At 40.9% G+C, this 27,521-nt stretch overlaps 1 protein-coding gene across 8 annotated transcripts in view; it reads left to right on the top strand.

Annotated features, from left to right (window-relative positions):
• Positions 1-27,521, top strand: part of ROBO1 (roundabout guidance receptor 1) — a 750,394-nt gene that overhangs the window by 427,546 nt on the left and 295,327 nt on the right. Inside the window, exon 1 of one of the 8 annotated variants that reach the window (XM_075434054.1) lies at positions 140-611. The exons of the other annotated variants lie outside the window; for them this stretch is intronic. Within the exon in view, the coding sequence (XP_075290169.1) occupies positions 557-611 (55 nt within the window). The 5' untranslated portion in view covers positions 140-556. Of the gene's footprint in view, positions 1-139; positions 612-27,521 lie in introns of those variants that run through there. 8 annotated transcript variants of the gene reach the window in all.

Genomic DNA, 27,521 nt, shown 5'->3' with positions numbered 1-27,521 from the left:
CCGCGGCCCCCGACGCGCCCGCCTCCTTCCCCCGTGATGGGAGCGGGGGCCGCCGCCGCCGCTCCGCCGCCGCGCTCTGCCCACCGCTCGCCCGCCCAGTGACTCGCCGGGGCGCCCCGCCGAGCCCTCTGCGCCGCCCGCCGCTCGCCTCCGCGGCGGCCGGTCCGGACCCGTCCCGGCCGCGCTCCGTTACCGGGCTCGTCCCCGGCAGCCCAGAACAAAGTCCCGGGCCGGAGCAGCAACTTGTGGTGGGGAGGCGGCGGACCGCGGCTGCGGGAGGGAACTCGAGGAGCTTTTGTTGTTTTTTTTTTGCTCCCGTCGCTTTGGATGGTCCCGGGAAGTGTCAAGGCGCCGCTGAGCCAAGCCCGGGCCCTGAGCGGGGAGGCCGGCCGGAGCCCCGCGGAGCTGACAGTGGGGGGGGCTCGCCCCGGGAGCCCGGCCGGGACCGGGGAAACCTCGCCGGCGCCGAGCCTCTGTGGGATTACAACCGGGGGCCCCTCGCTTCTCCCCCCTGCTCTTCTGGCATGAGACTGCTCGCAGGCGGCACCCGAGGACAATGATCGCGGAGTTTGCCCGCTTTTACCTCTTCGGATTCGTATGCCTCGCCTCAGGTAACCGCGGCGCGGGGGGGACTCGCAGGCGAGGCGGGGGCCGCGCTCCCCCGACCGCCCCGGGGGCAGGGGGGGGTGGTGTGTGCTCCAGCCGGCCTCGCCGCGCCTCCCGCCCCGCTCGGAGCCGAAGCTTGGTTTCCAAGACCCGCGCTTGCCCCGGACGCGGTGCCGGGCTCCCGAGGGTCGGGCTTGATGTAACCGCGGCTGACGACGAGCTCCGGCGGGAGGTGACCCCGGACGCGTTGCCGGGCTCCCGAGGGTCGGGCTTGATGTAACCGCGGCTGACGACGAGCTCCGGCGGGAGGTGACCCCGTCCGCCCGCGGCGGCCCGGCGACGGCCGCTGCACCCTCCCGAGGGCCGGGGCCACGTGGAGGGGTGACCCCCGCGCCCCCGCCGCGGGCGGGGACGGGTCTCGCTTCCCCCCGGCGGTTAAAGCTCGCCCACGTGCGTGGAGCGGAGCGCCGGCGCGGCAGCTGAGCGGGAGCGGTGCGGCCGAGAGGGCAGCGCGGGGCTGGGGCGCCGCGTCGTGCCCGGAGACGGAAGGCGGCATCGCCGGCAGCGGGGCGAAGGCGGGTGGCGTGTGCCGGTGTGGGCCCCGGGGTCCCGCCGCGGGGGCTCGGTGTCGCGGGGGCTTCGCGCCGCTGAGCGGAGGCCGGGCCCCCTGCCCGCTGGCGGCGGTGCCTCCGGGGCGCTGGGCTGCTAGCGGGGCCGGTGACACCTCGTGTCCGCAGCCGAGGTGACTTTGGGCGCTGACTGGTCTACCCCTGACTGATTTTTTTTCACGAATTTGGTGAGGGCCCCTCTGAGGCGTTAAAGTTGCGGGAGCCTGAGGCACCTGGTCAGCGAATGAATGAGTGAATGAATGGAGTTTTGGAAAGGCTCAAGTACGCTGCCTGAAGCTTTGAGTCTGAATTATGTCACCAAACGCAATAACCTCTGTCTGTTTCTAGATTATATCGTGAATTTAACTATTACATTTTTGCTGCTGGGTATTAGATTTGCTTCTTGTGGCTTTGAATATGGAAAGCTTTGCATCTCTCTCTCTCTTAAAAGAGAGTAACTCTAACCACGTTCACTTTTGACTGTGTCAGTCATGCTGTCTTTAATTTGCTTTTCTGTGCATTGCCTGCTTCATCTAATGGAAGAAACAACTGGAATGTGGAAGAGCCTCTTCACCAGTTTGCTCTTTGTAAATCTTGCACACCAATCATCCCCACTGTGGAAAGTTGCCTTCATGGACAGTGTACTCTGTAGCTCACTTCTGTACTGGGGTGTCTTTAATGCTGAGTTATGCAACTTTTTTTTTTTAATTCTCTCATCCATTTCTCATATAAAAGCTCAATAGACTAAGATGGATGTAAGCTGGGTTTTTTTCTCTTGTTGCTGTCTTTTTTTTTTCTTTTTTTTCCCCCTCAGGATGGGGATGTTCTCTTTAATAATGTTGATTCCAGCTGAGTTGTTGGACAGAAAAATAAGAATAAAGCCATGAATTTTTATGGAAGTTTTTAATTTTGCTGTGTAGGCAAAGTCAGTAACAGAGACAAACACCAGGGAATAACTTTGTTCCAACTCCCTCACCAGAGGGGTTTCTTTTTTCCCCTCAGCTAGAGTGTGGCCAAATAGTTGGTCTTGTGTCTAGAACAATGGAGATGCCAGAAACCTTTGGCAGGATGAAGTTTGAGGGCAGATGGCCGCAGTGCAGAAGGAAGGACAGGAGTCATCTACAGCAGTTTCCACACTGAAGTCCTTTGAGTTCTACTGACAGCTGATCTGTTTGCAAGTTGATTGATCCTTTCCTCCATTTTCCACTGAAGGTTTTCACTTCCCTCGCTTACACCCAATACTGAATCAACAGTTTGTGTGGCCACGGTCTGAATGGGATATTAGAAACTTCTACTGAGAGGTGGGAAAAAATTTGGGGATGGGGAGGAAGAAAATCTTAATAATAGAGAGGTGTGCGTGTTAATGTTTGTGAAAACAGCAATTGGTAAACCACTTAGAGTTTAAAAACCCTCATTTCTACTCTGGTGTTGCTTCTGTGCAATCCTGTGAAGTACCTTCTTTCATCTAAGCCTGTGGTTAACAAATGTTGAATAATTTGAATTTGAATAATTTTGAACGTAGGAATGTAGCAGCTTTCCTTCTTATTCTCTCAGTGTAATTTCAGTGCTTCTTTGCATAATGGTGAGAATAAAAATGGCTGTAAGCGGTACTTCTCAGGTATCCTTGTCTTCTTGAATATTTACCTGCATTATGCCTTTTTTTTTTTCTTCTCCATTTTGAGGCAGTCTTTCCTTCATAATCCACAGAGTTTTCGTCTCTCCACCCCCCAAGAAACAGCAGAATCAAATGAATACGTCTGGAAAATAAAAGCTTGCAGTTACCTGAAGAGTAACATGCAGAACGCTTTTGCTGGGAGTAAGGGTGCCAAGGTTCTGGTTTTCTGCATGTGTGTGCACTGCTCTAGCAATTCTCAAAGCCAAATATGTTGCTGTTTGATTTCTCTGATCACTGCACAGAAATCCTTATACTTCTATGAGGCGTTTCACTGCCTTGCTGATTCCCACCTGCTCAACATGTTTTCCCCCTTCCCCTGTCTGTGGTATCCTGTACTAATTACTGTGCTTGAAATGGGGTTGGTATGTTTGCCCAAGAGGGCTTTTCCTGCTGTGTGAAGCAGGCAGCTCTGACAGCAGCGAGGCAGGCATGGTCTCCAGTGATAGTTCTAGCCAGTGGAGGGCAAAATTGTCTCTTGTATTCCTTCCTGGGAGAATTATCTTCTGACGGTTAATAGTTTAAGGGGTGTCCGTGGAGTGCCCCCAGAGACCTTTCTGGTTGGCTAGCCTACCTATTGGAGTAAATAAATCAGCCATCTCTTGGATATGTTTGGTTTGTTTCCTTCATAAGTTTGTACTTAGAGGGAAGTTTGCCTTCATGAAGTGGTATTAGAGTATTTCAGGAAACGTTTCTGCTCTTTTTCCATGTTTGCTGTCTAACAGTAATTAAATAAGACACGTTTAGAAAATATTACATGGTAATTCAAAGGATTATGAAAGTCTAAGTGAAAATCTGTGATGTAAATAAGTCACCCAAGAAAGTGTTAGCTTGGTGTTTAGGAGTTGTTTTTGACTTCAGGTAACAAAAGCATAGGTGTTTTTCACCTACCCCTAATGCATTGTGTGTTTTTTCTAAGTAATTTTACTGTAAGAACGTTTAAGAAAGATGGGAGTCAGCTGCTTACAGTTGAAGAAGCTAGCCATGCTTGCATTGTGTTTGAGGACTCCAGACTAGAAAAGAAATAACCACATGCTGTGAAATGAAGTATATTCCATTGCAAGTAAGCAATTATCAGAGTATCCAGGTGTTTGATTCAAAAACACATATCCTTGTAAGTACTGACAGTATCTGTGGATATGGTTTTTTTTTTAATTTGCATTAGTGTGGTTTTTGTTACCTTTTGACTAGAGAGAGACACTTTTTCATATACCTTAGCGATTAATTTAGATACCTCCTTAAAACAGAACAACACTCAAGCTGACTTTATTGGTCACTTGATGTTGCTTGTAAAATGTTTTCTTGCTTTTGTGTCGTGTAGTCCCGTACCATTGTCCTGAAGCAACACAGTATTTTCATTAGCAGGGATCATCTCTAATGTTCAGGGTACTGAACTTTGGAGGATTACCGTGTACTGTCCATAACATTTTATTAGAAAACATGAATTTATGTGAAGGATACTCCTGAATCTCCTGTCCAGAGGCTACAAGCTAAAGATTCTGATTGGATCTACAAAGATAGATGGACTAATGGATTATCAGAAACTAGTGACACTTAGGTAACAGTGTTGCTTAATGTCAAATATTAATGTGCAATATCCATGCCAAATGACGTTTTAATGTGAAACGCTTTGGAAGTGATGGCCGAAGAGGCCCAGTGGGGGATCAAAACCAATCTTGTTTTCTTAAGAAGCAGAAAGAGAAAATACTTAGACATTCAAGACGGAGGAATCTACTGTTGTACTTAAGAATCTGAGAACCTAGTCCCTCGCCCTCAAATAATATTGTTTTTGGTTTGGCGCTTAATTTTCCAAAGTAACTGAAAGAGTTTTGTTTTGCAATCCTAAACAAGTGTAATATTATGTCTCATTAGGGGATAGCTTTGTCTAATTAATTTAATGGTGTGCTGGAGCTAGCAAGTCCAGTCACTTGCTCAGCTTCTACAGTTTATTATTTTTGTCATTGTTAAATGCACTGTGTGAATAACGGTCACTTGGCTTGGTGTCTCGGTAGTTGTTTTAGATTCTTCTTCAAAATATTTCTCTTTCATAGTGAAGATCAGCATTGTCAGTGTATAAGTTATTGTTGGGAATTTTTTCAGGTTTTTGTGTACTTGAATGGCTAGCAATGAGGCTTTTTGTCGTCAATATTTTGAGGTTATTTTGTGGTCAGGAAGAAGAGAACCTCACTCTTTCCAAGCAAACTAAAGGGCACTTAAGAATTTTATATGCTGAGGTCCTGACACATTTTATTTGTGTGTTCTGCTATATAATCTCGTTTGGTGGCAATAACCTTCCTTAACTTTTCACCTGAGTGCCTCTTCATAAAATTGTCAAGTAAATAGTGAAATAACTGCAGTAGCGACTGAGGTGTATTTCAAGTCCAATAAATTATGTAAACAGGGGAAGTAAGAATATTTTCCTGTTAGTGACGAGAAGCCGGCCTAGGAGGTGAGAGTAGAGCTACAAAGAAAGAGTCTTCGTAAGTATCTTGAAAGTTAGAAGTGCTTTTCCGGGCATATAGTTTGCTAGTTTAGACCATCTCTTCATCCCTGCTTTAGGAAGACCTACGTAGGTCCCAGTGCTGGTGTTTGACTGTAATAGCGTGTTTCACACACATACAGTGATGCCTCTTGGCTGATCATTGCATCAGCCTTAAATCAGCACTAAATTGGTGTGAGCAGAAGGGCATTGTATGTGAAGAAAGAAGATGTCTGACAAGAACAAATATTTTGGTCTGCAGATATGGACCATAAATGGCAGCTGACTACACTGAACTTGTGCAGTTGAGACTTGGGACTATGGAAAATCTCAACAGGTGAAAAAGAGGAGCAGTGGGGAAGCTGATAATGTTTTCGGTCAGATGTTCTGTTACTTTGTTGCTGTGTTATGTTTTTGGTGTTTTTTTTTTGTTTTTTTTTTTTTTTTTTTTAAAGAGCTAAGTTAATAATCAGGATACTGAAAGACTTAGGCCAGGTACTGGAAGCTATGTTTTCTGAAGATGGTGGTAAGGTTTTTTGAAATAAGACAGTGGTGAATTTAATTCTGGATGCCAGAATTTCTTAGTTAGTTGACACAATGATTTCAGTAGTAAAATTGTGCATTTACTCACAAAAATGATAAGACACGGTTCTGGAACATTTATTAAGAGGTAGGAGGGTAGGCTTCTCAGGCAAGGAATGTATGTGTTTTAACCGGTGTTTAAACAACAGCACAAAGTCAGCCAGAGGGAGAGGTAGGCAAGTATTTATTCTCATTTAACTTCCCTGGAGTATTCATTTCAGGTGTAACTAGAAGGGGAAATGTCCTACACTTCAATGAAACAACGAATAGAGGTTTAAGGAAAGTATATTGTATTTCTTTCCATGTCTTTTGAAAATAAAGCGAGGAAACTATTTTTAATAGGAAAGTAAGAGAGTATATGAACAACTAAGGAAGCTAAATACTGCCAGATACTGAGAACTATTCTAAAATTCTGAGATTTGTAGATATTTTCCATGCCTCTCTTGTTCTGAAGCTTAGGAAAGTTTCTGACAAGACTCTGTGTGTGTGTCTGTGTATGATTGATTAAAACAAAATAGATGATAAATTGACAATAATGTGATTTGTGAATGGTGGCAGACCAATCTTTTAATTTAAAGCCTACTTGTAGTCTGAGAAACTGCAGTTAAGGGAAAGATGCAGAATGCTCTGTTCACACCCGTGAAAGCCGAAGTCGTTTCTCCTTTGCTGAGGACAGAACGGCTTATTTAATGGTGCATCCGTAAGGTGGCTTTACCAAAGGGAGAACTCTGTGCTGAGAAGGGGAATAGAAAATCTTTTGCCTTCACTTTTTTCGGTGGGAAGTAATGTTAGTTGTGTTTTCCAGAAACAGAAACTTGGAAAATTAGGAAGGAGGATCTACTGTTGATCAGCAGAGAACGCACTTGTAGATCTAAATAAAGGAACCTCACGCTTAAAAGTTTAAAAAGCAGCTTTGCGTCTTTGTGAAAACTGCATTTCGAGTCCTCAAGCTTACTCATAGTTGTTTTCAGCGCCATTAACAAGAACTACACAGAACTTGAGCACTTTTCCGTTTAGCTTTTGGTGAAATGGTGCCAGCGTGTTGCTGCAGGAGTGAAGGCCCTGATGGTGTAACTTGGGTGTACACTTCACCTGCTGATGTAGGTGTTCAGCACGTGGATTTTGATAACAACAATAGCATTTTTTAATGTCATCTTCAACCTCATTTTAACACATTTACTTTTTATCTGAAGGGATTTTTTTAATATAAACTCTATACAGCTAGTGCATAAAAACTTTTTTTAATAAAGACATCTTGGGTATTAATCTCAGTCAGAATGCTGACGTGTATGCTAATACAAACATTATATATATACTTTCACAAAAGAGTAAATATGTTGCTGAGGTTGTTTCTTACTTGGCTTTCAAAGAAATTCCATAACAAACAAGTGGATTCCGTATCTAAAGAAGAGGAGAATACCTCTATGAGTTTGCTGATTGGTGGTACAGATAGATTCCACAATGTGCTCCATTCACCTCTTGTTTTCTGCCACCAGGCTTTACACTGTTAGAGGGGCATAGGGCTTTCTATACTATGTTAAAGGTTTATATTTATTTATATTTAAGTAAATCACTGTAAGTTAAATTGTATTAAATTTACAAGCATTTAACTTAAATGTAACTTACTGTAATTTCAGACTAAAATGGCAAGTTGAATATAACATTATTGAAATGCTATGGATGTTTTCTTAATCGGAAACCAAGCATGTTTTCTGGACTACTGCAGTCCCGAAATGCATATACTTTCTTTGAAGAAATGCATAGTCAGATGTGGAAAATTATTCAAGCTGCCCTTTTTTGTTGGCAAGTATTTGTTCAATATGGTGTTGCATTACCTTAAATCTAATGCTAATATAGTGAACGATTAAAATAAGATGAACATCCCTTACTGTAGATCAAAGATCTGTAAGCCTGTACTGAGCTCTGGATTTAAAATCCTAAACTTAATATTTTATTTTCTTTGTCTTACGTAGTGAATTAGCAGTTGGATAAGCTCAATTTTGGAACAACCTGTCTTCTCAGTTGTGGAGTTCAAGGTATAGTGAGGGACAGTTTCCAACCAATGAAATCTGAAGTCATCCTTAACAGCCATGTCAGACAACTGTGCAGTCTGTATACTTTTGATGTTACGGAGTTCTGTAGTCTTTGTTTTCCTTTAACTGTACTGTTCCATGCTAGCATTGAATTAAAACTTGCTTGGCTAGCATTTTTGTACGTTCTGAAATTTGCATATCCCAAGGCAAGATATTTATTTTACATTCTGGGTTAGTTATATTGCCTCTTATCTAATTGCTTAACTGCCTTTACATTGAACATTAGACATATAAAGCAGTTCATGGTTTTAAATTCATATATGGAAGACTTTAATTGTACTATTTGCTTCTACAGTAGCATAATAGACATTAACAGTTTCTCATCTTAGAAGTTTTAGAATATAATATATGGCCAAGGATATAATGCAGGACTAAAGATATGCGCTGGATGAACTTTCCTTTCTTTTGGAAATAGATAAAGGGGGAAAGAAAGGGCTTTTGATGGTGACCAGATGGACATACTTTACAGAGTGGCTTGATTTTTGGTGAACACTAAAACTCAGATTTTTGTAATCCAGGATATCGTGAGTTGTTGAAGTTGGGAGCCATTTAAGATCAGTAGTGCCTTTTGAAGCTCTTGATTCTAGTGTTTAAATTAAGTTGCGTAAAGTGTTTGACTTTATCTTCAGTTGTGAATATTTATAGATCATTGTGGGTACTTAGCCCGTCTGAAAATTGAGATTGTGGTGAACATTACATTAAGAGCCAATTAACTGAAAAAAGCTGTATACTTTTGAATTTTCATGTGCATCTATAGTTCTCTGTATAATGAAAAGCCAATAAAAAAATGTGTTCGAGCTTGATTCTTTTAGGATCTTCTCGGCTTGTCACTTTTGCAGAACGTTTTACTAACATCGGTCAAAAGCAGATTTTTCAACCTAAACATCTCCTGTTGGTGAAGTAAGTCGAAGGGTGTAAGCCCAAGATAAGGATAGCATCCCCCAAATCCAAACATAGGTTGTGCCTGTATTTATGTGGTGAATGCGTAATACAGGGTCATAAAATACAGTTTTGGATCAAATGTTCAGCAGTGTCACTGCTCTCTCTTCTTTTTCTTCTATCAAAACCTCTTGGCACCCGGTATCAAACTTGACAGTTGCTCTAACTTTGTGCTGGGAGATCTCTTGGATGCTAGGCAGGTTCAGAACTGAGATTTGCAAATTCTGAATGTTTCCCCCCTCACCTCCCACTCGCAAAACAGCTCTGTCCGTGCAGCTTTCTGGTTTTGGAATATAGCTGTTGCCCTAGGCACAGCAATTGACAGATACTTCACAGTCAAAGTGTTTAACGGTAGGAGGTGATAAAGGAAAAAAATAAAAGAATAAATGAAAGTTGAGTGAGGAAACAAGGAGAAAAGAAAACAAGGTAAGGATAGTAACAAATAATTTTACTTTTTGCTACGCAAACCAGTGGTTGGCACTGGAGAGGGTAAAGTTTGGGACTGTGCTGCTGCAGCAGCAGAATGTAGGAGAGAGGATGTGTTGAACGAAAGGGTGTCTGATGAAACTGTGGCACGGAACTTGCACCATGCCAATGCTCAGGCATAAAAGTGATTGGCAGGAGGCCCCATGCAAGGAGTGAAATCCTGTCTCCACTAACGTGGAAAATTATGGTTTCAACTGCAAAAGGAGGTAAAGCTCCGAAGGAATTAGCATATCGCTAGCACTGAGTGACATCTGGGATTGAATGGCTGGGTTAAATCACTCAGTAGTGATTAATGAGACTCATTGCTTAGGTTATACAGTCCTTAAAAATTAAGAGGAATAATTTAAAACTAGTTGCAAAGCGGAAAGACAGAACCATTGCTACCATTTACCTCTTAAATACAGAAGGTAAAAGAAAGTCTTCCCTACCTTTTGATACAAGAAGTCTGTGAAGTTTAGAAACTACAAAATTCGCTTACGAACAATTGTTCCGAGGAACATTTGGTGACTTTTAAAAGTGTGCATGCAGCAACCAGAGCCTTGAAATGGGAAGGAGTGTGCACGGTGGATTTTTGCTGCTGGTGAGTGCTTTTCTTCTTGGCAGACTTCAGGAAGTAATTGTTTCTATTTTCTCTTCCACTTGTGAATGTTAATCTGTGTTGCCTGTAGGGAGAGCAAAATACTGAAACATTTAAAGTGAAACAAGATTAGAGACATACAGAGTGCTTATTTTAACTTTTCTCAAGCATGATTCTGGCAGTTACTGAGCTGAATGGTAATGTAGCTTGGTATCATATCAGGAATAATGTTCAAAATGTTCAAAGGCTGTCGTTCCGTAGGAGGATTATAGTACTGGTATAAACATACTTGTTTACTTCCGAGTTTTTAGTGGAGGGAATAGAGGAACCAGTGAAGCGTGTGTTGAAGTGTTAATCTTTTCAGAACTGTGAAAAGAAACAAACAGTGCCATCATTTATGATGCTATTGCTTAAAATTGTTGACCTTTCTGCAGCGAGTTTGTAGAGGTAAAAAAAAGAGAGCGAGCTAGGCCCTTCTAGAATAAGTTACTAACCCTCTGGGGCTTATCACTGCAAATACTAAAATAGAATTCAGCTTTAATCTCTCTCAGCTGGGGACTGAGGTTCCCTAAACTGCATTGCTGAAAAATCTCTGCTCATAACAATTTTGGCTTCTGGATTGCCAGTTTTCCTGCTTGTTTAATGTCTGTCTTGTTTTTTGTAATTTTTTTTTTTTTTTGGGGGGGGGGGTGGTGGTGGAAGGGGTAGTAGGAGTGGGTGATGGTGTGTCCAGCAGAAAGCAAGGAAGTAAGACTTTTTAAGGTTAAATGATTGCTTCTTTCCCATTCATACATTTATGTGGTAGCCATTACCATAATGTAGAATGAGGCTGTTTAATTCCCTCCCACTTACCCCCACAATACTCCATATCAGATGGGAATTTTTTTTCCTGCCTTTGCGGGGACAGCCAGAGTAAGAAATTTGACAGACGTAGGTAGACCCAGTGCTATAACGTTGTGTCCAGGAGTGAATGTTATTTACACAGGCAACTTTTGTTTTATGTTTTTTTTTTTTTTACTCTGACTGTAAGGATTATTGATACTGTGGACATCTGATTTTGACTGATAACTGTGATTTGGGGGGGAAATTACTATGTAAATGTCAATGAAGTAAATTTTTATTATTCTAAAACTATTGGCTTAATGTCTGCACTCAGATTATCGTGTCTTCAAGACTGATATTTCTGTTTTTAACAGGAATTTACATTTTATTTTACTTCAGTTTACAGAAAAACATTCACATTTTGTTTGCCTGTTACCTTATTGCAGGAAGAAAAGCAACAACCTCACAGCTAAAACTTCATGGTGACCTACAGTCCAGTAATAATTAGAATTAAACAGAGTTAGTCATTTAACTTGGTCATTTCATCACAATTCCTGTAGGCTTGCAGCTGATCATTTTGAATCTCATAAAAAGAAATTTTATTTTACTCACCTTACACAGGTCAAGTAAAAAGCCACATCAAGTTAATGAATCCTTTTCTTTGCAATGAACTGAACGTGGCATTTATTTTTGTTCTAGCAGTCATGAAATCACAGGGTGTTGGCGACAAGTCCATTATTGGCTCTGTGCACTGTGTTTCTGAGGGCTTTTACTCCACCCAACGCATTATGTGTGCAGACTGTAACGTACTTGTTAAAACTTGTTCTAAAATGAGGATTCCTTTTTTAAAAGCAGTAATAAAGAGAAAATAAAAATAGCTCCATGTTCTTTATTAGCATAAATGAAAGAGAAACAGCAACTCATTCCTTTTGTGGCCTGAGGAAGAAAAACAAAACGTGGGTGATTTCTTAGCCCCTTAAAGTCAAAGGAAGTTTAACCACTGATTTCAGTTTTTACCTTGTCTTGCAAAGGCTCGGGTTGTGTGTCACTTTTCCACTATGATATTACGTAGAAAAGCTTAATAGTGGGGAAAAGGAGATGATTAATAAAGTCACTTCTGAACTTAAAAACTGAGGAAAGTTTCAAGATTCAAATTCTGCAATTTAGATTCCCTTTTTATTCATTGATTGCAAGGCTGAATATATTGTGTGTTGTGTTGGTGCTGTTGTCTTTCCTTTGGTAGTCAGATATTCCCCTGCTTCCTCAACACCCAAACTGTTTTTTGTTTAGTGTCTCATTTTTATCTGCTTTGTCTGACTTCATTTGTTTGCATGTATAGTAGCTTTTTCAAAGCGTTTCTGGCTTTGAGTTTTCCTGTGCTGTGTAATATCCTTTTTTCTGTGGCGTTTAGCTGTGATTGTGAGAGAAGTATAATACGTGAATGTAATAGTTTGTTTTACATAGTTCTGATTTTTTGAGATAATAAAAATACTCAATTACTGCTCTTGTTCAGGTTTGAAAAGGAACACAGTCTGGTTTCTGCTAGCATAACATTTGAAGGGAGACATAATATATTATAAACAAAGTGTTAACCACAGATCACTTCTTTAAAGAAAGAATGGTGCCAGCCATTTAAAATGATAACAAGCTCATCAGCTTTTAGAACATGATATTTCCAAATCTCTCCTTAATTTCTTTTTTTCCCCAAAAAAAGTTTCAAATTACAAAAAAAAAAAAGCCAGACTTTTCTAGGAAAAAAGACTAGTCACAGAGGAGTACCAGGTGTCTGATCAATAGCATGTGCTAGGAAGCATGAATTTCATCTCTGAGGAGACTTTAAATGCACTTATTTACAACTTTTGTGAGCTACAAGCTGTATGTCTTCTTTTGTTTTCCTTTTCAACTGGGCAATGCTAGGTAGAGTTTGTTATTTTGCTGCTGATTTAAGACACAGATGCATACATATTTTTCTTCAAGCTTTTAAGGGCTCAAGTTTAAGTGCTAGATCATTATTCTACGCATCAAAAGTGAAGGGTGATTAACTCCGTCTGGGTGCATGCAGTGTAATTTTAGAGGCTACAAATGTTGTTACAAGTCAGGTTAAGGTTTAAAGGTGAAAGTTTGGCTGAATGAGTTTTACAGCTTTAAGTTAATGTAGGCAAACAAAGAAACTCTTGTTTTCTACCCGTTTATGTCTAGTGAGCAAGTAGCTCGTGGTACAGAAAAGAAAATGTGAAGATTGTGCAGTTTGCCATACAGTTCAAACTACATACTTTTTACTTCGATTTAGAAGTTCTATTAAATAAACTGAATCTAATACAACTTTTAGGCTATTCATCTTCTAAATGTAAAGTGAAAGTGTAATGGATTTAAACTAAGTGATAATGATAAACTAAATGGTAATGGCTTTAAACTATTATAGCTTAACTTTCAACATTAATGTAGTTTTGTAGATTTGCTCATATGCCATTAAATAATTTGAAGTACTTGTTGAGATAAAACACTAATAAAACTCCCCTAGTGTGTTTAAGCTTTTCTTTTAGATAGTTCTAAAGTTACATTGGTAAGTTGGCTTTTCACTCAATTCTCCGACTTACCATGTTCCTGAAAATTTAAGTTCAGCAGTATGTGGGAACAGAATGGGTGTTTCTGAGTGATGGGGAAGTTAAATGGAAAGACAGGAATTTCTTTTAAAGGTATCAGCCTGTTTCACGGTATTAAAATTGTAAGTAATGAGACAGGTAGGACCTGTCCTTGTCCCATGCCTGTGTGCCACCCCCCCTTAAAGATTTCTTAAAGAACCAAGTAATTTGGAAGCTTTTTTTAATTTCTGTGATCAATTCCATTTACATCAGATCAAAGCTAAATGGTGTTACTTTTTATAGGGCTGTATAGTAGTGTAAGAAGCTGTTCAGCTGCGTCTGAAGAAGTGATCCAGTCTGATAGCAATTTTGATTGCAAAAGCCAGGGCTTATAAATGGAATAAACCAAAATGGAAGTGATTAACGGGAATAAAAATAAACAGCTTTTGGTCTTGGTAAAAGATACGTTTAAAGCACAGCAGCCTTGTCGAACATAATTAAAGTTGTAAGAGCTGGGTTAGGGTGAGTGGGCTCTATTCTCTGGGGTCACGATGGAAATACAGAGGTCAGGGTTTTGCACTTAGTCTTATGTAAACAGTGTCATGCCCTGGTAACTATAAGAATTGATTTAACAAGGTTAAGCTAATTTGGAAAAAAACCCAAAAACTAAAACACAAAAGTGCACTCATTTGATATCGAAATTTGAGTACAACCTCTGTATCTTCATTTAACCAGTTAATGGGGAAAAGGGAAGAGAGAAAAGTGAGAAGTACAGGCTTCTATTTATGCTTGCTTGGGGATGCCTGTTGCTACTGAGTGATTCCGTGGTGTCAGACTTGGTACAAAACATCCCTGTAGCTTTCCCGGAGCCTATTCCTTAAAATCTGCAGGTAGGCAGTTGTTCATTTTTGCTTCCGGTTCAAAATGAGACTTCTTTGTAGAAGTTTCAGTTCTAGTTATGTCTATTGAATATTATTTTCTTCTGCTGCAGAGCTCATGTGTTTATCCTTTTTGCATTCTTGAATGGTGCTGCATATCTCCCCAGGTATATTAAATCTTAATTTAGTTCCAGTGGTTGTGGGATTTGGTTGTTTTTTTTTCCCCTTCATTAGTGGTTTGGATTATGTATTCAGACCTGCATTTATGCATAGTAGAAAAGAAATTCAAGGGTGTGGAGGTATCTTAACAGTTTTCCTTTCCGAATTATACAAGTTTTCTTTCTTTCTCCCTGCCTCAGCGTCTGACTCTCTTTGTGTTGAGCCTCCTTTCATGATGGTACATCACCAGTGAGAAGGAACCACCAGCTCCAGACAGAACACGTCTCGTGACTGTTAAAAGAAGGATGGCTGGCAAAACCCATACGAATTCAATTGAAAACTGAGTTCTGTGACTTAGTCTGGCAAACACAGGCACCACTCCCTCCCAGAAGTTTCAAGGGCGATTGCTCAGGTTTTTGCACGCTGTGTCTAGTTACCCAACAGCTGTGAGCTGGCCAGGGCTGACCAGTTGGGGATTGCTGGTTGTATAAGCTGTCACTTTGTTCTCACTGCATTATAAGGAGGGCTGCAGGCTCTTGGAGAAGCAGAAGACCGGTGTTCAGCATAATCACAGAATCGTAGGGGTTGGAAAGGACCTCTGTGGGTCGTCTAGTCTAACCGTCCCTGCCAAAGCAGGGTCATCTAGAGCTTGTTGCACAGGACCTCGTCCAGGCAGGTTTTGAATATCTCCAGAGCAGGAGACTCCACAGCCCCTCTGGGCAACCTGTTCCAGGGCTCCGTCACCCTCAGAGTGAAGAAGTTCTTCCTCATGTTCAGCTGGAACTTCCTATGGTTCAGTTTGTGCCCATTGCCCCTTGTCCTGTCGCTGGGCACCACTGAAAATATTCAGGCCCCCTCATCTTGACACCCACCCTTGAGATATTTATAAGCATTTATTAGGTCCCCTCTCAGCCTTCTCTTCTTCAGGCTGAACAAGCCCAGCTCCCTCAGCCTTTCCTCATAGGAGAGATCCTCCAGTCTCCTAATCATCTTTGTAGCCCTCCGCTGGACTCTCCCCAGTTGTTCCTCTTCTTTCTTGAACTGGGGAGCCCAGAACTGGACACAGTACTCCAGATGAGGCCTCACTAGGGCAGAGCAGAGGGGAGGAGAACCTCCCTTGACCTGTTGGCCACACACCCAGGATACCATTGGCCTGCCCTGGCAGCCAGGGCACACTGCTGGCTCATGGTCAACCTGTCATCCACCAGGACACCCAGGTCCCTCTCAGCAGAGCTGCTCTCCAGCGGGTCCACCCCAAGCCTGTACTGGTGCATGGGGTTGTTCCTCCCCAGGTGCAGGACCCTGCACTTGCCCTTGTGGAACTTCATCAGGTTCCTCTCTGCCCAACTCTCCAGCCTGTCCTGGTCTTGGTGAATGGCAGCACAGCCATCTGGTGTATCAGCCACACCTCCCAGTTTTGTGTCATCAGCAAACTTGCTGAGGGTACACTCTGTCCCTTCATTCAGGTCATTGATAAGAAGTTGAACAAGACTGGGCCCAGTACTGACCCCTGGGGGACACCACTAGCTATAGGCCTCGAATGATTAAGTTTGCAGAAGAAACACACTATGGTTCCTGGCTTCAGCCGTCTTTAGGCAGCTCTTCGTTGGTGTGAAATGCTGCTTCAATGTAGGCCAGCTTTAACTGCTGTAGAGTGTAGTTCTAGTGAAGTCAATGAGCCGATGTAAATTTACTTCACTTGAGAACCTGCCCAAGTAGATGAGCAGCTGGCAAACTCAAAGGCAAGCGCTTATCCTACAAGAAAAGTTTTAATCTGTTAGCTGTCATTTGTTTTATTCTCCCTTTCTTCTGAGGAAGAAGTTAACATTCCTACATCCTGATTGTGTTTATTGCAAGTAGAATTCTATTCACAAATGAAATGTTTGTAAACTGTTGCTGTTTTGGAAATAAAGGGATAATAGGTGCTCCAGCTTCTCATTCCAGATCTTCTCTGTACGAGTAAAATGAGTGGGTGATCTGAGCTCAGTTGAATAGGTAAGATCACAAAACTGTCAGTCGTCATTCAGCATGACTAGAATAATTAGCAGCTTCTAGGTGGAGGAGGCTGAAGATTGCTTCTAGTGAAGACTGCTAAGGCTTGCCTTGCCCCATTCAGAGACTAGAGACACCACGTGTCCCAGGGTTTTTGATACATCTAGTGAAAATGAAATAAACACTGTATTTTGCCCCAAAACAGCTTACTGTGCTGTGTTTATAGTTGGTGTCTACCTGACACAATAACACAGCAGAAAGAACGGGGTGTGGACTCGTTACGCCTTTGGTGAGGCTCACAAGGATGCGTGCTCTGCCTATGCAGAGAATCGAAGACGGACTTTGATCAGCCTGGTCCCTATAGATGCGGATGTAGGTTACAGAGGACTGTGAGAGTGATAACACTTAAAATTTTCACTCCTTCAAAAACCAGTAGTCTTACAGGTCGACTGAAAACTGTGGCCCTTTTAGCAAGCTGGATGACAGCACTGGTGAATTCTAAAACCGCCAGAGTAACGAAGCCATTAGGGTCTCCTAATCTAATTTTATCAAGTAGTGCTGTTTGTAAGCCTCAGAGATGAGTCAGATGCTGTTAGTACTGGACTGTGTACTACTTAAAAAGACGAAAAACTTCTGTTGTAGGAGTGTGTGGTAAATGAAGAAGGAAAATGCCAACTGACTCTCTCTTCTCCCCCCCCATTAACAATATCATGCTACTCAGAGACGAGATGCTTCCAGCTGATGGGGTGATTTCATCGTCTAGTTTTAATGTTGTTCTAAGTGTTTGCAGGACTGAAGATACTTATTTTGTTCAGCATGAATTGCAACTCTTTACTGCCTTGGTGCTTTTGTTCCTCCTGTAAGCAGAAGTGTTGAAGTTTCTTACATGAGTTGTTCTGCACACCAATGACTCTGCATTTATACTAGGTGCAACTATGTATGATGTTTATACTCTTAAATGTGTGTTTACAATTTTGTGATCAAATAGCTGCAGGAGTAAGGTGATATTTCACTTTTTAAAGATGAAAAATAATTAGGGAAGAACAAATGCAGTAAGCCAAATAATTACTGTATGCAGAATCCTACCACTTGTCTCAGAATGCTACCCCTTGTCTCAGACCAAATGTATGTGGAGCTTTGTTCCTTTCCCCCATCCACAATAATTTCAAATGAAATGTTTAGCCCGGAATGTGTTCTGGGTATTTCCAAATGGTATCAAGTATCATCACATTACTTTTTTTTTGGTGAGTGGTTGACAGTCCTAGGCTGAAGGCATGGTTGCATCCTGGTTGACTGTGTAAGACTAGTTGCCATTTCTAGCTGCGACTCACAAGAGGACTTCTGAATCATCAGATGTTTTACCTGCTGGTTGTATGACTTCAGGGGATGTAAAGGAAGGCATAGACAAATATAAAGAAAGATTCCTCAGTATTTTTTTTTTACTAGATCTGTAATGTGCTTTGTACATGTAAGAAAACTGAGGATTGTATGTGGTTTTGTGTTTAGGGTAACCTAAGCATGGCTTCTCCTCTTAAATTCTGAAAGACTGCAAACATAGATAAGTCAGGTCTCTATCACATTTGTCTGTGATGAGCAGGTGTACTCCAACACACATTACTTACTTTGTTCGGCATTGCCTTCACAGCGTGGGATTTCTGTTGCCTTCTGTATGTCTGCTGGGCAGCAGCAGCGGTGGGCCGAAGGTCTGCCCTGAGCTGCATGCCTGCTAATTGGGAAGTCATTTTCTAGCTCCAGGTCAGTGGGGATTTGAAAGCATTTATATGTAAGCAGTTTGAGAAGCAGTGTTTAAAACAGTAAGCATGATAGTAAGGGTGATGGAGATGGAGGGTTAGAGGCCTATGGGCCCTCCACGACATGTGAGCTCTGCTAATTAATCAGGAACAAGCCTTGTATCTCACAGCAGTTCCTTCCTTCCTGAGTGGAGATCCTCTGGTGTTGATAGTGTTATGGGAGAATGCAGCAGAAAATGTCAACCAAGTGATTGCTCTGTCATTTAGTGGTTCACTGAGGTGTTTTTTTTTTAAACAGTCTATCCAGACATCTTGCTTGCCCTGCCCTGCTTGTAGGGATTTATTTTAATTACAGCTTGAGTTAACTTTTCTTTGAACATGTTGAGGTATGTCTCTAAAATACATATGTATTTTTTTTTTTCCAAAATCCAGTATCATACAGTGTGTCTGGTATGTTTTGGAATGTGTGTAGCCCTCTGGCAACTGTTAAGCAAAATTATGCCTTTACGTGTATTGTAATGTAGTGAATTATTGTTTTAAGTTACATACAGAGTTTTGTCTTTTGTGTTTTTTTATAAATATGAAGTGATACATGTGGGGATAAAGTAGGATCCAAAGCCACTTCGGTTTCAGAAGCTAGGTTAAGTGTTGTCAGCTTTTCCTGATATTTGTACCCAGTGAAACAACTTGGCAGTCTGAGGGCTAACACCCAATTTTCGGGCAGTTGTGGTATGGAACTCTTTCCTGTTAAACTTTGTTTCCCGTGTCATTACAGACAAAGTCAGACTTCTGGAGGCCTATTTGTATCTGGGGATAAATTAAACTAAAGGAAACAATGTTTCCACAGTTTGGTTGTGAAAAGTGTCAGAAGATGTGCTGGTGTGGACAAGCACCTGGAAGACCGCATGTCTTCTCTTTTCGTGTATGTGGCTCAGTTTCAGAGATTAATATATCTGGCTTGTAAGCATATAGACTTAAAAACACTGAATAAGTGAGCAAAAATTCTGGGAAAAATATGAAAAGTAAATTGGAGTTTATTTCTGAGTCGGAACCTGACTCAGGCATCAAAATCTTAAAATAACTTCTTTTGGAAACTACATTTTGTCATCCATTCAGTTGATGTATTCACCACTTCTTGTTAGTGTGTTAATGTGCATGATATCAGCAGGTCTGCAATGTAAAGACTCTATGTTTTAATTAGCTGGTATCTAGAAAGATCAAGCAAGCAGGGTTTTTCTTCATTTTTGTTTCATGTTAACTGAGTAAAGATGCTGTCATGGGCTCTTTTGGTTTGACCTAGTGTAAATGGTCACCTCTTTATGCAACAGCATAGTCTAACTTCAGGCTGCTTTGGTGTTGGCTTTTTGTGGTTGTGTTGTTTTTTTAGTGTGTTTTTTTTGTTTTGTTTTGTTTTTTTTCTTTTCTAATGGGATTAAGAAATCGCTAATTAGGACACCATGAAAGCCATGGAAGGGGATCACAGCACCAAATCATCAGAAGCAGTAGCAGTCTGGGAAGTATTCAGCAGTTGAGCTAATTAATGCCTTTCTGTGTTAGGCTGGAAATACATTGGTCAGCTTTAATTATATGCATTCAATAAAAAGTAGATGCTACTCAAGCTCTATTGGTTTTTTAAGGAAATATTTCTAGCATGAAGAAAATTGATAGAGAGTCTGAAGAACAAGATTTATTAAAATGTCTACATATTGGCTTTTGAAATCATATTTTACCTTTCTGGGTGCAGTCTTGGAAAAAGACCGCATTCAACAACATGAAGAGAGAATTACAGAATGTATCCAATGTTATCTTGCCATCATAAGGAAGTGGTTTTAGTCTCATAAATGAAGGAATGTTGTGTTAGGGATAAATATTTTATATATCCTTTAACAATGAAGCACTAGTTCCATTTGTTGGGTTTGTGTGTGTGTATGTGTATTTGAATCTCTGACTCATTAGTGTAAAAAAAAAAAAAAATTCTTTATCCACACTGCATTTATCTCCTATCATAGATTATTGAGAAGTGTTGGATATTCACTTAATCTTCCCTGCTGATGTGGGTTATGTGGAACTCTACTGACATTCGATTATTAAAATGTTCTAAGTACTCTTCCCATGGTAAGGTTCAACTACTTCAAGGTATAGTTGGGAATATGAGCTGGATTTGTTTGTCCATGATAGGATTGCTAGCATGATCTTAAGTTCACAATAGACAGAACTATTACTAACAGCAAAAATTCTTGCTCGGTTTTTATCTGTCAGTTTTTGTTACTACCTTATTATTTTGGAATTGTACAGGAAGTGTCACACCTGTTTGAAATGTGTTAGTATTAATCATATAACTTTTAATATAGTATTTGTGTTTGAAGTCTAGAACATTACACATTTTCTCAACGCAATTAAAAAAACCCATTTTTCAATTTTAGGGGCAGCAGGAAAAGAATAATACTCTAGATTATATTTAGCAACGTTTTTCCTCTCACTGGATTAAGATATCCTCACCACAGTGATAAAATCTCAATTATTTTGATTACATTTTTTCATCTTTTTTCACTTTGAACAGTCTTAAGGAGTAAACTTTGTAAGCAGAGATTATATTAGTTTCTAAAGATAAGCTCTTTATCTCCTTCTTTGCTTTCTAGGAAATGAAAATAATTTGTCATGGGAGTAGACTTCAAATTTAAGTCTGTAAATTTGATAAATAAAATTGTGCAAAAATCATTAAGTACTTGTTAGAACAATGAAGTCAGAGGCTCCATATGGCAAATGGCTTTGGTGCACTCATATTTCAGTAAGTGTCAGAACTGAGAGAGAATTGAATTTGGGAATAGATAACATGACTGATCTAGTTTAACATGAGTTTTTAATTTCAACAAAATTCAGATTAGATAGCTGAAGTTTTATAGTATTTCGAACAGGTACATAAATAGCCAGTTACTGGTTGATTGTCAGTTTCAAGTACTTCATAAGTTTTAGCTTTCTCAGTATTGTATTGGTTTTTTGTTTTTTATTTTTTATACTTGAATACAGATGCTCGTGACTGTATTTTGGACAGTTTTCTTCACTTACATTGTCTTTTCTCCAAAGGCTTTTTGTACAAAGGAAATAAATCCTACTGGATTATTTTAGTATATCCTGAACATAAACATATATTGCTCTCAATACATTTTAGTAACAGATCTTACTAGATAATAAGGATTTTTTCTTAAAGAAAATGTGTAATTATGTTGCTTGGTACTTTGGTGTAATTCTGGTGGGGTTTTGGGTTCTTTGATCATAAGTTGGTTTAAATGACAACTGGGCCTGCTGGTGACAGGTGGGATACACCAGTCTCAAAGGATCCTTGCAGAGAAGTTAGCAGGGCTCATTGGAAGAGCTTTAAACTAGATTTGAAGGGGGAAAGGGATGATAACAGGCTTGCTAGAGATAAGCCTGGGGCTAGCACACCAATGTGTGAGGGACAGTGTGCTCATGAGCTCCTTCGGTCTGCTGTCTCAGTGGAGGTGGGGGATGGAGAGCCATGCAGAAGCAAAGGTGTTAGAAACCATGGAAGAGCCTAGAATGGTCACATGGGAATTAAGGCTTCTCTCCCGAGAAAGGGGGCGAGATCAGTAGCCCAGCTGAAGTACATCTACATCAATGTACACAGCATAGGCAACAAACAGGAGGAGCTGGAAGCCATCTTGCAGCAGGAAAGCTATCGTATAGTGGCCATCATAGAAAGAGAGTGGGATGACTCACACAACTGGCGTGCTGCAATGGATGTCACTTGCACATTGGTGTGTGTCCTGGGGACTACAGGCCTGTCAGTCTGACCTCAGTGCCAAGGAAGGTTATGGAGCAGATCATCCTGAGTGCCATAATGTGGCACACACAGGACGATGAGATGATCAGGCCCAGTCAGCATGGGTTTATGAAAGGCAGGTCCTGCCTGACCAACCTAATCTCCTTCTATGACCAGGTGACCCACCTAGTGGATGAGGGAAAGGCTGTGGATGTTGTCTACCTAGCCTTTAGCAAAGCCTGTGATTCTTTTTCCCACAGCATCCTCCTGGAGAAAATGGCTGCTCATGGCTTGGATGGATATACACTTCGCTGGGTAAAAAACTAGCAGAATGGCCAGGCACAAAGAGTTGTAGTGAATGGAGTTAAATCCAGTTGGCGGCTGGTCATGAGTGGTGTTCTCCAGGGCTCAGTATTGGGGCCAGTTGTATTTAACATCTTTGTCGATCATCTGGGCGAGGGGCTCGAGTGTGCCCTCATAAGTTTGCAGATGACACCAATCTGGGTGGGAGTGTCGATCTGCTGGAGGATAGGAAGGCTCTGCAGAGGGATCTGGACAGACTGGATCAATGGGCCAAGGCCAAATTGATGAGGTTCAGTAAGACTAAGTGCTGACTCCTGCACTTGGGTCACAACAACCCCATGCAATGCTACAGGCTTGGGGAGGAGTGACTGGAAAGCTGCCCAGCAGAAAAGGACCTTGGGGTGTTGGTCGACAGCTGGCTGAACATGAGCCAGCAATGTGCCCAGGTGGCCAAGAAGGCCAACAGCATCCTGGCTTGTATCAGGAATAGTGTGGCCCGCAGGAGCAGGGAGGTGATCGTGCCCCTGTACTCAGCACTGGTGAGGCCGCACCTGGAGTGCTGTGTTCAGTTTTGGGCCCCTCACTACAAGAAGGACATTGAGTTGCTGGAGCGTGTCCAGAGAAGGGCATCTAGGCTGGTGAAGGGCCTAGAACACAAGTCTTATGAGAAGCAGCTGAGGGAACTGGTATTGTTTAGCCTGGAGAAGAGGAGGCTGAGGAGAGACCTTATTGCTCACTGCTGAAAGAGGTTGTAGCAAGGCAGGTGTCAGTCCCTTTTTCCCAAGTAACAGGCAATAGGACAAGGGGAAATGGCCTCAAGTTGCATTAGGGCAGGTTTGGATTGGATTTTAGGAAAAATTTCTTCACTGATAGAGTTGCAAAGCACTGGAACACGCTGCCTAGGGAAGTGGTGGAGTCGCCATCCCTGGAGGTTTTTGAAAGATGTGTAGATGTGGAGCTTAAGGACATGATTTAGTGGTGGAATTGTCAGTGTTAGGTTAATGGTTGGACTCCATCTTGAAGGTCTCCTCCAACCTAAATGATTCTATGATTCTGTTCTAGCTATGGAGCACTGAATTATCATTTATTTGATGATTAAATCCCAAATCAAAGACCATTCATTGTCCTAAGTAAGGTAAAAGTGTCTATTTCTTCCTTCCAAAATCTTTGTCTTACTCCAAATTCCTCCTTTGAGATAGGTGAAAAGAATAACTTGTTCTTTCAGATCAAGCTGCCATATTTTATATTCGGGATACCTAGTTACTTAGTCTGAAATATTCATCCTTGCACAACATATAAATATTAGTCGGTCATGCTTTTTTTCTTAGCACATTCATCCTTCTTGTGAATAGCCAATAGTTTTGACAATTTTCAGCAACTCCTTTTAGACAGGCCTTTAATCCTCTGCTACTGCCTGTCTCCATCATTACAAATACAAGTTTAGGCATGCTAGAGGTGGGGGGAATGTTTTCTCTGAGACAATATTCCTCCTTAAACAAAAAATGAAGTGTCCTAGAGTTTTATTAAAATTAGGAAGCTTATATGTAATTAGAAAAAAGAAGTATAGTCTTTCATGTGTGTATTTAAACAGCTTGTTGTAATCTGGAAAACTTCAGAGGGGAAAACGTTGTTTATAAATTGTATTTTCTGTTCCATTAGAATAGAAAATATATTTTAAAAAATACATAAAGACAAGGATTTCATTCCCACTCCCATCCACATTTCTAAGAAATTTTGTTTGATTTCTTCTGCATCTGCTGTTTGAGGCACTAGTTGGAATATCACTATAGTGATGCTACAATTTCCATAGGAAGTACCACTCTTCCCCCTACATCCACACTCTTGTCTCTTACCTCTCCATCTTGTTTGAGACTGCTGTGTGAACACAAGGGCACGTGTATTCCTTCTCTTTCCGGAAAGGAAATGCTGGTCTGCAGCATGAAACTCTACCAGTGCATTTAGATTTTACATAACATACTGATTACAGAGCAGTGTTGCTCTAGCCTTTTGTACAAGCAGTAGAAAATGCCAGGAGGAAAAAAAAAAAAGTCTGGAATTAAGTTTTATAAGATGAATGATGAAAGTCACAGTGTAATATTTTAAAAATTGTTTGTAGCACTTGTCTTAAATACAGTATGACAAGTGGTTTCCACCTTTTTGGATGAAGATATTATGTAAGTGCAAAAAAAAATCTTGTATATTACTATATATAAACACCATTAAAATGAAATTTAATGGAAAGTACTGTAAAGGTGATGATGGTTCCACATTATCCATATGGTTCTATCGAATCAAACTATGAACCTCTTGAAACAGCCTCACATGGGATGGTAGTGGCTTGCACCTTACAGTTCAGGATCCAGCTTAAAGGAAAGAGCAAAGATGGGCTTCTCTTCTAATGACAGATAGTAGTGAAAAGTACTTTTAGAGCTCTGTCTCACTGATTTTTTACATATTTTATATTCACTGTATATATGTATTGTTTGTTCAGACTTAGAGCTTGTAAACAGGCTAAGGTCTTGCTAACTTCCGTAATCTGAACAGGACTGCTTACTCGCATCCAGGAGCTGCTGCCTGTCTTCGAGTGTGCCCTCTGTATTCTTTCAGAAATGCTTTCCCTTCTAGCACAGTAACAAAGAGAGGGAAAAATTTCTAGAAGATACATTTGCAATGCCAGTGGAGGCGTAGTTATAGCCAATGAATCTTTTATAATTAAAATAGCAGCTGTATGACTCAGATTTTGTGCTAGATGGGTGGAATGCTTTGTTGTGGGTAGTTAGATTAGAATTCTTCTGCTCTTAGATCTTGACCATTTTCCAAGGAGTTTTCCCATCATGTATGTTACCTGTGATAAGACCAACCTTGTCTTTGTTTGGCTTATACATTCCTTTTTACATGAGTAACAACCAAGATTATTGGAACTACATGTCTGGTTTTTTTCTGAGGATAGATGTTCCATATTAAGTATCTGCCTTCACCTTAGAACAGGATTTCAGTAGCTTTTTTCAGTTACATTTCTTACTGGAGAAATAAAGTAGGGCTGTGGGATAGACTCTGACTTTTTGAATGTTCTAAATATTTCTGAGAATTAAAAGTGAATCTTTGAACTCATTACCACCGGAGGTGCTTTTAATGTTGTTGCTATAGCTTACTTTAATCAGCGAACCAACAATAAGGAAGAGAATAATCCTAGGAATATGTGTTTTTAAAATATATTTGCTTTCTAATAGAGTGTTATTATTTTACATGTATTTGCTAAACTTAGCCAGATGCATTGCATTGTATAGCTAATGCATAATTCTGCATAAATACAAAGCTGACTTTCTTCCTAATGCATTTAGCTATTCTATCAAATTCTAGATATAGTTAATCTATCAGGTTCTATGAAAATATGTTGTGTTGCATGGTAATATTTTGACTCTGAAATCTTCTCTACCCCTCCACCACCCCAACTTTCTCTCAGTAGAAGTTACTCCAGTTGGTTTCAGGGTTTGCAAAGGATTCTAAAATTAACATGTTTTCATTTAAGAATGCCTCACATATCTGTTGGCATCAAACACTTCTGCATTGTAAATTCAGTGAATTAAACCAGATACATTAAAAATCGAAGCATTTAAGAATTAAGAGTTGATTACTTAAAATGTTAGGTCGTATTAGTAGGAAGTCGAGACCCTGTGGTAGGGGGAAGGAGGAGGATAAACAACCATGACTTCCAATTTTAAATGGTGTATCAGTGAGAAAACAGCAGTATGTGTCATCAGTTTTGACAAGAAAGCAAAAGCAAAGATGCAGAAGGACTTTGACAGGAAAGCCATTAGCTCTGAGCTTTTCACCTGTTAAGGCCAGCTGTCCCGGGTGGGGTTTTGCTTTTGGTTAAAGTCCATGTCTACTCTAGTCTGTAAAACTGTAGACTCTCAGACATTAACAGTAGCTAGTTTTAGGTGATACATCAGAAAAAGTGTCATGTATTGGAAAGTAGAATTAACTTCTTAATGTATTTCTCTTGTGTTTATATTGAGTTTTTAAGTAGCGTTTTACAAACCCCATCACCATAATACTGCTGCCAAAGTGACTAATAGACAGATCTATTGATGCCATCTGTCTAAGGAATCCACAGCCACTCTTTCGAAGTCTTGGTTTAGTTTTCAGTAGAAAAGCATTCTTTATAGAAGCAATTATTTCTGTGTTCTTTCCTTTCTCTTCTGCTCCCTTTCCCCTCCCATGGATCCTCAGTGGTGATTCATACTGGAATTTCCCACAACTTCCCCCTCCCCCCGACTTCCTTTCGCACATCCAGTAAATTTCTCTGTTGATTCTCCAGTATTATACATGAGATGTTGGCATGTTTTATCACAGTATAGAAGCTGTAGGGCGATCTGGACAGAAATAAAACATCAGTAGCTCATTTTGCAGATAATTCTCTTGAACTGTTTTGTTCTTTTGGAAACTATTTGATGTATATAGATAACGTTTTTAGAAACGAACTGATTGTTCATTAAGCATATTTAATAGTGTGTCTTCTGAAATACATCTGTTTGGTGATAGAAATACCTGTTTCTGCAAGGTGGAGTCAAATTATGTTTAGTATTTAGAATGCACATTTTTTTAAAGATTATTCTCATTGAGTAGTGTGAGGCTGTTTGGGAGAAGGAGAACACGCATATGTTGATATGCAGTGTTCCAGTGGTAACTAATGCCGCTCGGTCTTGCCATTTGGGGTTGGCAGAAGCAGCGTGGTGCTCTAGGCAAATTTATGTTGCTAATGGTGATGATTTAGAGGGACAATTATATACATTTATATGAAAATGTAAACTTCTGTAAAGAAGATGTTCTGAAGCGTGGTGGAGCTTTAGCTTGTGGCTCACTGAGTCATTCACCAATACTCATGAAGTGAAATTAGTAAGGTCAGTCTCCAGAGCGATTGCTTGTGCCCGCTGAAAGTTCTAGCGAGTCAAAGCAAGATCTGTAGTTTGTAAATGAGGACCTAGTCAAGAAAGGAGAATAGCTTTATCATGAGTTGGTCTGAGGAGTTTCATTTGAAAGGGGGGGGGGGGGGGGGGGAAGGCTAAATAAAGATCCTGGTTGGGCCAACTGTGAGCAGTGGCAGTGAGCTGATGGTGCCATTGCAAGTGCTAGAGATTCAGGGAAGGAGAACTAACTTCTCTCAGATAGAGACTTAAGGTTAGTTTGTTCATAATGAACAGGTTTCTT

The sequence above is a fragment of the Opisthocomus hoazin genome, chromosome 1 (assembly GCF_030867145.1).
Source record: "Opisthocomus hoazin isolate bOpiHoa1 chromosome 1, bOpiHoa1.hap1, whole genome shotgun sequence".
NCBI lineage: Eukaryota > Metazoa > Chordata > Aves > Opisthocomiformes > Opisthocomidae > Opisthocomus > Opisthocomus hoazin.
This window is presented reverse-complemented; position numbering and strand designations above follow the sequence as displayed.